Below are 10967 nucleotides of genomic sequence, written 5' to 3' on the forward strand. Positions count from 1 at the left end.
TTTTATAACAATTTTTAGCTTACGATATGAGAAATCTGTCCCTTTGGACATATCCCAATGGATCTGTCATCCCGCTGCTTTCACAGGTTGTTCCTCCGCCCGCTTCGATGCGATCCAGAAACCGGTATTATTGTTGTTGACCTATAGTTTACAAATATCCGCCGCACGGGCCAATCGGCAGCCATTTGAGTTGCAATTGCGGAAGCTGTTGGTACTTGCTTTGGTGTTGCCATTTATTAAGATGAGATCTGAAATGCGGGTCGTCTGTCTGTGGATGCTGTGCTGCAGTGTTGCTATGTTGTGTCCGACGGTGGGGGCTCAGGGTAAGTAAAATCTCTCTTGTGGCTACACGAGCTCACTCCTGACCACACTTAGGACATCTGCTGGACAAACCCGTCACGGAGCTGTGCCTCAAGTGCATTTGCGAGGCCATAAGCTGCTGTAATGCTACGGCCGTATGTATTAGTCCCGAAAAGGGAGTTTGTGGCATTTTTCGCATCACATGGGCCTATTGGGTAGATGCTGGTAAACTGACTATCGAGGGGGAACAACCCGATTCGGAGAAGGCCTTCATAAATTGTGCCAACGATCCGCTGTGTGCCGCCAACTCAGTGCAGAACTATATGAAGAAGTTCAATCAAGACTGCAATGATGATGGCGAAATGGATTGTCATGACTACGCCCGCATACACAAGTTGGGGGCCTATGGCTGCCACAAAGATATGCCCTACAAGTATCAGAGTGTGTTCGAGGAATGCATCGAGCTATATGAGGAACAGAGTGTAGAGTGATATAAGCTATGCAAAGTAGTTGTAATTAAAGCGTAGAGTCAAGCACGACGTCAGCTCAATACGAGAACAGTTTTACAATAAATATCGCCCACTGGCTTTGGGTATTACTCAGTATATTATAAATAGTCGACCCGATGGGAAGCGTGTATCGTACTATAGGTGCAGTAATTTGAATATGACGGCGTCAACACTTCTCGGACTCGGCTGTGCACTGCTCGTGATCTATTGTGGTGCGGCTGGAGCTGTTGAGAAACCCATCACAGAGATTTGTCTCACTTGTATGTGTGAGGCCCTGAGCGGCTGCAATGCAACTGCGGTTTGTGTGAATGGCGCCTGCGGTATATTTCGCATTACCTGGGATCAATGGGTGGACTCGGGACGGTTGACGGTGGAGGGAGACTCACCCATGTCGGACACTGGTAAGCTTTTTTTTTTGTCATCAGTGGTTGTGCTGAAGTGTTAAAATCCCGTATGCATTCCTACAGCCTTCACGAATTGTGCCAATGATCCTATCTGTGGTGCCGACACACTCCAAAGCTATATGGTCAGGTATGGACAAGACTGTAATGGTGATCAGCAGGAGGATTGTTTTGACTATGGCGCCATTCACTATATGGGACCGTTCAATTGTCAAGCCGATATGCCCTATACCTATGAGAGCATTTTCAAAAAGTGTCTCAAGCGGCAGCAGCAACAGTGGAAGCAACAAATTTAAGCTCACCTATAATACTTGAATAGCGCACTGAAGGTCCTAACATAAAATGAAAATAATTGCTAGCTACATACATACATACATTTAGCAATATTGTGTGGAAATTGAATTGCAAATGATTGCATTTTTCTAGCAAGCGCACTATTTATATGCACTATTTATACTAGATACGGAAATCCCACTACCGGCTCTCAGCTTTGCTCTATAAGCGGAAAAAGCAAGGTAGATAAACATGTTTGAGCCAATTTAAAGCTATCACATTTAATTACGTTAGTTTAGAGTACTGGGAGGGTACTACGCAATTTAATTCTTGGAAAATGTACACCTTCAGTTTTACAACTGCTACATTTTGAATAATAATGAATAATATAAGTATACTGAATAAATAGAATTTATTTCTAAAACAATCTTTTTTTTATCACAAATTAAATGCTTATCTGTAAGTTAGCAATTGAATGAATAAGAACGAATCATTAAGGATCTCTTCGGCATCCGAACTGTTTAATTGTCCCATCCAATGGGTGGGCTAAATCTATATTTCATATACAATTAGTTTGTGTTTCAGATTTAATCAAGCTCAGTACATTTGCGTTGAGCTCAGAATCCTTACAAATTCGTAAGGAAAGAGCATTTGTTATCAATGCTGCCATTAGCCGGCGCAAGTGAACACTATCAAGTTATACTGTATTTTTATTCTCAGACATAAAAAAGCAAATATGTACCACCTTTTTTATCCAGAATTTCGACTAAGAAGGTCTATGTTTTAATTTTACAATTATAGAGTAACATAGTCATACCTGTTTGGGCTTATTATTTATTATTAATGTAATACGCGTTCCTATGAAAAGTATCAGAAAATAATTTTAATTGTTAATACTATGTTTGCATATAAATTTTCTGAATACATCAATGTGTGAAAATTGCATTTCAAATAGATACGTATACATGCATATGTAAGTACATACTATAAAATGGTGCAATGACGTTCTCGACTCTCAGTTGAGTAAAAAGCATAGCTTTATCGAGTGCTCAAGCACGATACCGGAACCATTTTGGAATCGGGTTGCACCAAGCACGGTTAATGGTTGGCGCACAGCGTTCAAAATGTTTTCCAGAATTGGCTTCGTGCTCAGCGTATTGGTGCTGTGGTCTGTTATTAATTGTTTCAGCGAAAGTGTGGATGGTGAGTGAAGGATGTAAGCTTCTGGCTATAGCGATAAACGATGAGGGAATAATCACAACCTGCTTTCGAAAAAGGGTGCATAGGTGGTTTAAAAAATCCACAGTATTCCCATGGACTTAGCATTTTAGTTTATGTATTTTATTTGGAACCGGATTTACTTTGAAATCTAGCAAATATAACTGCAGCTTATTATATACATACTATACATACAAATAATGAAAAAAATTCTTTACACGCTGCCAGTGCCACTCAAGCCCGTCACGGAAGATTGCTTGGAATGCCTCTGCGAAGCGTTGAGTGGTTGCAACGCCTCGGCGGTTTGTGTGAACGGCGCCTGTGGCATTTTTCGCATCACCTGGGGATTCTGGGTTGAGGCTGGACAATTGACTCTGCCCAATGACACGGCTCTCTCGGATAACGGTAAGCAGAGCGGGAATAATTGTTGTTGGACTATTTAGGCACAACTCACTTTGTAGCTTTTACGAACTGTGTGAATGAACCCCACTGTGCAGCCGGGACGATCCAGAAATATATGTACAAACATGGACAAGATTGCAACAACGATCAGAAAATTAACTGCCTGGACTACGGTGCCTTGCACAAAATGGGTCATCTGAAATGTCGTAACGAACTTTCTTACTCCTTCGTCAATACATTTAGCAAATGCCTGAAAATCAAAGGGCGTCAGGCAACGGCAGCTGGTTAAGTTAATTCCTTTCGAAATGCTCCCCAAGATACATTTTGAGTACTAATCACTATAAAATGCTTGTTATTAGGGGCGACAAGAAAAGGAATTTCGTTTTTGAATATAAGTATAATCGTTTACCTATTCCATTAATGAAATATCACAAAATGTAAAATTAACTAAATAACTCTTCTTTATTTGTTGTTTTTAAAACAATAAAACATTCATACATATATCGAAACATTGCTTATGCTTGCTTGAATAGTTTCAAATATAAGTAGGTAATATATAATACAATACATAGTATATATAGGTTGTTCATATATGTATGAAAACTGCTTTTACAATTTCTGGTACATATTTATGTGAATTTTATTTTCAAATATTTCAACTCGTTAAAGATCCTTGTCGATTCCCGAAGGAATTGCCACCTTAAAGATAGTTTGTCACGTAATAATTTGTTGGATGACAAACATACTATTGCAGCTTGACAAATTTAATTTATCACCGTTATATCAACTTGTAGGTATATTCTATGGGTTTTCTATATATTTTTGGTTAAATTGTTGTCTATATGGTCGTTTTTATAGATACATAGGCAAAGTAGGTTTGGTTTCCTATATGTAATCAGAGAATAAGATTATATATTTTCCTTATAGTTTTCCATTTTTTATTTTTATTGAATTACTTAATAATCTGTACATGAGAGTTGAGGGGAGCTCAATAGGATGATGGAAACAAAAAAACCAAGTTATGCGACAGAAATCAGATTTAATCTTTAAGTCAATTTTTTGAAGAAACGATTTATTTTGTTATATTATCTGCTCGTGTAAACTAACCTTAAGCTTAGTTTCTAATTATTGACTTGTTGTAAATGTTGAAGCTTAACTTTAGTATTTGGTATTTCCTTGCAATTCATTATAAATAATTTTTCAACAACCTTTAACTATGAGATACATGAAATCTGAGATGTAGTTGTATACAGAAGGGAAGCAACTCTGCAACAGAAAAATGGCAGTATATGTTGAAACAAGTCATCAAGTTAATAATACAATTCATCTAAAACAAAAGCACATTACTTGTATAAACAACTTATGTTGCAGTTCTGTTCCTGCAGAGCTGCAAAAGTTGGCGGCCCTTTAAAGAATTAAGCAGCAAAAAATGATTAAATAATAAGTAAAGAAACAAAAAATTTGTTCTTTAAAACTGTTGCCATAAAAAACAAATTTTGTTCACAATTCATTGTTTAATTAAAACAGTTTTCTTAAATTTCAATCAAGCTCTTAATAAGTGATGTGGATGTTTCTGAAATATTTGATATTTAATGATGCTCTTAATACTAACTTGTAGCTAATAATTTGTTCCCAAATGGGCACATTATTAACTTTACTTTTTATTATTGCCATCATTTGCCAATAATAGTTTTTTTGCCTCCTTCTTGCCACGTTTCTTCTCTTCCTTGGCTAGACGCTCCTCCTCCTTCGCCAGTCGCTTCTCCTCCTACAAAAAACGAATTTGTTTAAAGCGGTTATGGAAATGAGCCGTTTCTTTGTTTACATGCACTGAAAAACATGAAAGCACCGCCTATTATGCACTGGGGCTGCTGAGGCTTAGAAGGACGAACTGTGGAACGCAAAGTTGTTGTTCAGTAGCACAAAAATAGCATCGAAAAGCTGCACAGTTAATGAAAATGTTACAGCGGCTACAGCAGCGAATGAGGCCAATTACGAACAAAGACCGCTAACCTTTTCTATTTCCAGCCCCAACGTCGCCATAACAATAAAAACCATGCACAATGCAACAAAATTACGAAATTGAAGCAGCGTTGGAAGTGAAATAACTTCAACACAGTATTGCCAAGCTACATTCTCAAATAACTTAGATTATATCTTAATTTTACTTTATGTGTTTCCAGCCTGCCTTGTAGCATTTGTGAAGACTTTCTACTCAATTAAAATGTCTGCCTATAATATGCAAAACCGATTTCGATTTCCTGTTCGTTTAAGGCAGCAAGAGACTTAGCTTATAGGTCATCTGACATTTTTGCGCTACGGTCAGACTAGCAAGTAATTTGCAAGAATTTTAGTTTTAGTTGAAGAGTTTTCTGCTTTCTTTTCTAAGCAACTAGAAGGATTCGCTAATAGACGAATGAACGACTGTTGCCTAGCCAAAAGCTTTTCCACATTTATATATTTATTTATTTGTCTTTTACTTAGGAAAAATTATAATGATGGCTTCCTTTTATGTGTCACAATTATATTACCCTTCCAGTACAGAGTATAAGAATTTACTTAAATTATTAAATTATAAAGGGTATCCAAAAGTCAAACAAGAACTAATGTATGGGCAAATAGTTGACATTGCTCCATAGCCAATTTGCATAAAAGTATAATATTGTTACGCCTTACTATTCAATTCCTTTCCACAATTTTCCTGTAGCTTATTAATATGAAGTGAGCGCGAGTGAAAACTGCGCAGCTGACTGCATTATTAGCCAAGTTGAAAGTGTTGGCAACTCTGTTGTCGGCCCACTCACCTTCCTTGCTTCCTTTTCCGCCTTCAGCTTGAGTTTCTCTTCTTTTTTCTTGCGCTCAACGGATTCGTTCTTTTTATTGTCAGCTTTTTCCTCTGAAATCGGTTGGCGGAACTTAATTAATTTGCACACAATGAGCAATTGCGAAATAGCGTCTGCAGTGACAGCAATGGCACACATTGCACATACGCCGTGTGGGTCGCAAAGGAGGGGGAGATAGAAAGAAACTTACTATGGTTGCTGCTGCTGCTGCTATTGCTGGAGAATAGTGGAAAACTGCGACTGGAAGCGCTGTTGTGTGGCTTGCCGTTGCTGCCATTGCTGCTACTTGTAGCTTGACTTCCACTGGCAGTGGAGAGGGATGTGGAGCTGCTCTTGGAGCCGCTGCTAGTCGAGGGGGCGCTTTTGCTGGCCAATTTTCCATTTACAGTTGGTGTCTTGTTTGGGAGCGCGGCACTAGCTGTATGTGGTTTCTTGTCCTTCGGCATTTGATATGCATTCTTGGGCAATGCATTTTTAGAGGTTAGAGGACAAATTTTGGCACCACCGGCTTTTAGTGGTGGCGGCGCAAGTGCTGAGCAGCTAACTTGTATGTTCATGGGGCGACGAGGTGGTGAAGGCGGCTCACGAAGCAGCGGTGCCAGTTCGTGAGCGCTTGTCTTTGTGTATGAAGCGTAGCTGCAGCGAAGGAGAAAGGAAAGTAAGAATGGTGTGAGTTTCCAAAGGTTTGTGAAGTTCTGCATACACACCGAAAACGTGGATTGCTGACGTGCACCGGTGAGGGATGTGGTACTTTGGCTGGACTGCGAAACTCCTTTATGGGTGGCAGTCTATTTTGCAGATCCAAAAGGCGACTCTTTACATGGCGTCGACCTGGATAGGTGCCAATAGCAGGCGTCATGCTGCCGTTTCCACCACTGCCACTGCTGCAGGACCCACCGCTGGATGACGAGCTGGAGGCGCAGTTGCTAAGGGTGTGTAGCGGCTTGCGTGGCACAGCTCCCGAACAACCACTAGGACAGCCGCCATGATGTGAGTGATGCCCTCCATCGCGTGGTGATAGCGAACTGGCAGATGAACCTGAACCCGAACCAGATACAGAGCCCAAGGGCGACAATAAGTTTGACTGCTGCAGCTGATGATGTGTAGTGGGTGATGGAGGCGCCAGATGATTGTTTAGCACTGTTACTGTATTGGCAACTGCCGGCGAAAGCGGTGAAGCCGGCGAGCACGGGCCACTGCTCGATATGGAAGACGTCTTTGAGTAGCCGGAGGCGTGCGAATAGCCTGACAGCGTTGAGCCAGCAGACCCAGTCGAGCTCATGGAATAGAGACTATCCGATTGGGAAACACGTGCCCGCGCTCCCCGTGGATAATGTCGTCCAACTGCTGTATGCAGTGTTGGCTGATGAAACGCATGATGACCACTGTGGGCATCGTTCATGGAATAGCTGCTGGCAGAGGCAACAACACCGCCAGCTGCAACGCCGGCCGAAGCCCAGCTTTTGGCACCCATTGAATAGCTGCTCGCCGACTCCTGTATGCGCCAGCTGCCTGACGAGGAGGTCAGTCGATTGACCCGCGCTCGACAAATGACGCAGCGCAAGGGCAGCAGACGCTGTGCTACTGCGCTCTGAATGGTTTTGACGAAACAGCGACGGCAGACGACCCGGTGGCCACAGGGCGAGGTCTGCATGGTGGCACGTGCATTGATACAAATAACGCATTCATCCTCCTGCGATGTGGGTGGATCTGGTTCACTCTCCTCCAACTTGCTTAGCAGCTTGTCCTGCAATAGAAATAAAATAGTTAGTTTATTGTGCTGCCTAAAAGTATGCAATTAAATTTTATTAAAGGTGTGCTAAGAGAATTGTTTGTTTGAATACTTCTCTTTATTAGGCGCCAATTGATTAGCTGACGTTTAGGTTGGTCTTTGTTTGAGCCCAGTTTACAGCTGTTGTGACCGTGGCAAGGCCACAAACGGAAGTCAGTTAGCATGAGCATAAAAATCACAACGACATCAATTGACATACAAAAGAGCGCCATAAATTCAAACTTTAGACATACCTATGTACTATACGAGTATGCATATGCTGCTGAGATATACTAATTACTTATAAATGAAATCACTTATTGGCTAACTATAACTGTGGTCGCATGCCTGTAATTTAGGCACCACATACATTTGTTTAAGCAATGTATTATTTATTATATTTTTAATTAGCAGATATAAGAAAGGCTTATATTCAAAGATTGTTTAAACAATGTGCCACAAAATTAAACATACCCCAATCATATTTAACTGCCCCTTTAATTTGCTCATTCAGCTGGGTGTGATTGTTTAGTGTTTATTTTTAACATTTTAAGAATTGTTGAGCTCGTTCGGCCCGCATTGTCGTTGACTTGCTGTCATTGCCATTAATTATGTGATTCAGCATTTATTTTTTGGGGCGTATTGATTGGCAAAGTGAAGAGAATAATCATAAACTTACCAGTGCTTAACTATTTATTAATAACCGTTGGCTATTTTTGGCACTTCCTTTGTATATAATACCCTACAAAATCATCAACAATACGATATTGTGATGTGTGTATATCGGTATTGTACGTTGACTTTAATGATGTGCAATGCACTTTAAAGTGGCTCTGTCAAGGCTCAAGGAAGTCATTCACAAAGGTGTGGACTGAAGATGAAGCTATTAAGTCTGATTTTACTTCAGCTTCTTCTCCTTTATATGAATAATAATTATTTGTTGTTCCGTTCAACACTACATAATACATTTTTGGTATTAACGTATATTTATATTTTATATCGCTTATAAAATAAAGTAAACAGAAAATAAACAAAGGATGAAATTCGAAAGTGTTAAGCAGATGGGAATTACCTCTTTCTGGGAGTCAAGAATTTGTGGGGACTCCCTAGCAGTTGCTTTCATTAAATGTGGCAACTGTGCGCTTTGTTCGCACTCAAAAGGTGTCAAAGTAGCAAAAGGTCCAGTAATTAAAGCACCCAGCCGGAAGAACATTTACTTATTAATTTTTTGTTCGCTAATACCGCATGACCTTTTTATAAGACTGTGGTAAAGACCCGCAGAATAACTATGAAACACAAATGCTCGTTTTAAATATTTTGATATGAATGTAATAGTCAATTCAATTTTTTTTAGCCGATCTGCATAAAGAAAATATTGCAAAATTCCAATAATTCGAGAAAGGTGTTGAATGGTGACGCTTTATTTTATGCAGCTATAGCATTTGCCTTTTAAATAAAATATGTACTTAAATTTACGAGTGATGGAAAATTGAAACGTTTAGATCGTATATAATATTTACAAAACATACAGAAATAAACCTATTCTCATATTCTGATTATAAAAACTGCAACAAAAAATAGGGCACCATGTGCTATTTATACTAGCAATTCATGGCCTTCATTGAATTTTCAAAACATTCCCCTTTTATTGGTGGTTATCCGTGGACTTGGTGGTTTTCACTGCCAATTGTAAGTGCATGCATTATTGATTGCAAAAATCGTGGGGAAAAGCTCAAGGCATAAAATAATTGGTTATTGAACAATTGTATGGATGAAATGTTTGAAAACACAGACAAATTGCAAAAAGTATGCATAATTGGGTAGCAATTTCATAGCGAATCAATAAGTTTTCAATGACGACCACAAATACGTAAAATTTAATGCCAAGTGCATTTGCTGCTGCCATTTGCTGGACAGTCAATAAATATTTTGTGAATTATGCAAAAGTAAGCAATTCAAATTTATGTTTAAATAAACGCATGCTACTGTTGTTTGTAATCCAATACATCGCATAAGTCAATAACAGGTTGCCATAAACGCTTGAAATATGAGCACCTGACGGAAATAAGATAAAAGCACATAATTCAATACGCCGAAGATAGGCAATGACCAAAGCCGTGAAATCGCACGCCCGCAACTATAGGTGGAGCAACAAAAATGTTATGTTATGTCGATGATTAATGCAAAATAAATTTAACTTCAACTCCTAATAGCAAATGAAAAAAAAATGAATAAAAAGGGTAGAAAAAATGCGTGAAGTTGGGCAGAACATAATGTTGCTGCTGTGTGGCGGTCAACGAAAGGCGATAAGTATCGCAGCTTGAAAACCATCTTATTGGTATAATAAAAACAAAAGTCAGTCGCTGGTCAAGGTAAACTGGCTGTTTGGAATCATCACTTCGCAAGGCGTTCGATGAGCCGCTCAAAAGAATCAGTCAACAAAAAAAACAAGCTCAAGTAAAACGCAATCAGCGCAATTGCCGGCTGGCAGCAACACGTGAACTTTGGCTTTGTAATTGCTGTAATTGGCCTATTGAGCATTGTTTCAGCCCTATTTTAAATGCGCAGCACGTTGTGCATGCGACATCAGGAAATTAAAATCAATTCAAACAGCCTATTTAGTTTGTAGTCAGACTTTGTTGGTGCGTACGCGAAAATTGCACATTTGAATATTTGGCAAATGCTTAATGCGGAACAATTAAATTGACAATACGAAGCACTTTCAGATAAATTTTCTCGTAAACTTTACAAGTCTTCAACTTGACATCTTAAGTCTTTAACTTTGATTGCTGCTTCCGAGTTCGTTGTTTTAGTCTTTTGTTTGCTTACAACATTTTAGTGCCGTGCGAATTTGTTTATCAACAAAAGCATGCTGTGACGTTAAACAATTAAACAAATCACGTCAAGCATCGGCTAGCGTCTACCCCTCTAGCTGCCGCCGCCCTCCAGCAGCGGCAGGCCAAGCCAACGGGCTAGCTGGTCAGCTAGCGTCTCAAGCAACGCTCAGTTTAGCTTAAAACTCGCCCAGAACAACACGTCGTACGGCAAATCAGCGCGTTGCCTTCTCCGCCATCAACTTCGTCTCCGCGCCAACTCATGTTTGTTGATTTAACAGTGATGTGTAGCTATAAATATTTACCAATCTAAATGAGTTCACAAGTTAGTGCGGAAATAGACAACGCCTTCTAAATTCTTTGCAATTGTCGCTAAAAATTTTGGCCAACCAAATTGTTTGATTAACAACATCGAA

The 10967-nt window shown here is 39.6% G+C and overlaps 4 protein-coding genes across 5 annotated transcripts in view; 3 read left to right on the forward strand and 1 right to left on the reverse strand.

Moving 5' to 3' along the window:
* The first annotated feature begins 201 nt into the window (after positions 1-201).
* On the forward strand, positions 202-905 carry LOC115630240 (lysozyme). The gene is made up of 2 exons (XM_030526788.1): positions 202-323; positions 376-905. Exons 1-2 carry the CDS (start codon positions 242-244, stop codon positions 789-791), a joined length of 498 nt encoding a protein of 165 aa, XP_030382648.1. The 5' UTR covers positions 202-241; the 3' UTR covers positions 792-905.
* LOC115630251 (lysozyme) lies at positions 899-1907 on the forward strand. Its single transcript, XM_030526792.1, has 2 exons — positions 899-1210; positions 1277-1907. Exons 1-2 carry the CDS (start codon positions 967-969, stop codon positions 1504-1506), a joined length of 474 nt encoding a protein of 157 aa, XP_030382652.1. The 5' UTR covers positions 899-966; the 3' UTR covers positions 1507-1907.
* Positions 1908-2572: 665 nt separating this feature from the next.
* On the forward strand, positions 2573-3529 carry LOC115634076 (lysozyme 2). The gene is made up of 3 exons (XM_030531622.1): positions 2573-2686; positions 2930-3106; positions 3163-3529. Exons 1-3 carry the CDS (start codon positions 2608-2610, stop codon positions 3390-3392), a joined length of 486 nt encoding a protein of 161 aa, XP_030387482.1. The 5' UTR covers positions 2573-2607; the 3' UTR covers positions 3393-3529.
* Positions 3530-4656: 1127 nt separating this feature from the next.
* Positions 4657-10967, reverse strand: part of LOC115627894 (auxilin-related protein 1) — a 30788-nt gene continuing 24477 nt past the window's right edge. For both annotated transcript variants that reach the window (XM_030523797.1, XM_030523790.1), the window contains exons 3-6: positions 6654-7693; positions 6137-6582; positions 5908-5999; positions 4657-4871 (exon numbers count right to left, since the gene is read on the reverse strand). In XM_030523797.1, coding sequence (XP_030379657.1) covers positions 4758-4871; positions 5908-5999; positions 6137-6582; positions 6654-7693 — 1692 coding nt within the window. In that variant the 3' untranslated portion in view covers positions 4657-4757. The remainder of the gene's footprint in view (positions 4872-5907; positions 6000-6136; positions 6583-6653; positions 7694-10967) is intronic.

This window comes from Scaptodrosophila lebanonensis, unplaced genomic scaffold (genome assembly GCF_003285725.1).
Source record: "Scaptodrosophila lebanonensis strain 11010-0011.00,11010-0021.00 unplaced genomic scaffold, SlebRS2 tig00000001-arrow-pilon, whole genome shotgun sequence".
Classification (NCBI taxonomy): domain Eukaryota; kingdom Metazoa; phylum Arthropoda; class Insecta; order Diptera; family Drosophilidae; genus Scaptodrosophila; species Scaptodrosophila lebanonensis.

Excerpts from the sequence above, each read along its gene's own strand:
- LOC115634076 (XM_030531622.1), top strand. The coding sequence starts at position 2,608 with ATGTTTTCCAGAATTGGCTTCGTGCTCAGCGTATTGGTGCTGTGGTCT. Across the intron at positions 2,687-2,929 it reads TTTCAGCGAAAGTGTGGATG|TGCCACTCAAGCCCGTCACG; the intron begins GTGAGTGAAGGA and ends ACACGCTGCCAG. Across the intron at positions 3,107-3,162 it reads CACGGCTCTCTCGGATAACG|CTTTTACGAACTGTGTGAAT; the intron begins GTAAGCAGAGCG and ends CTCACTTTGTAG.
- LOC115630240 (XM_030526788.1), top strand. The coding sequence starts at position 242 with ATGAGATCTGAAATGCGGGTCGTCTGTCTGTGGATGCTGTGCTGCAGT. Across the intron at positions 324-375 it reads TCCGACGGTGGGGGCTCAGG|GACATCTGCTGGACAAACCC; the intron begins GTAAGTAAAATC and ends GACCACACTTAG.
- LOC115630251 (XM_030526792.1), top strand. The coding sequence starts at position 967 with ATGACGGCGTCAACACTTCTCGGACTCGGCTGTGCACTGCTCGTGATC. Across the intron at positions 1,211-1,276 it reads CTCACCCATGTCGGACACTG|CCTTCACGAATTGTGCCAAT; the intron begins GTAAGCTTTTTT and ends GCATTCCTACAG.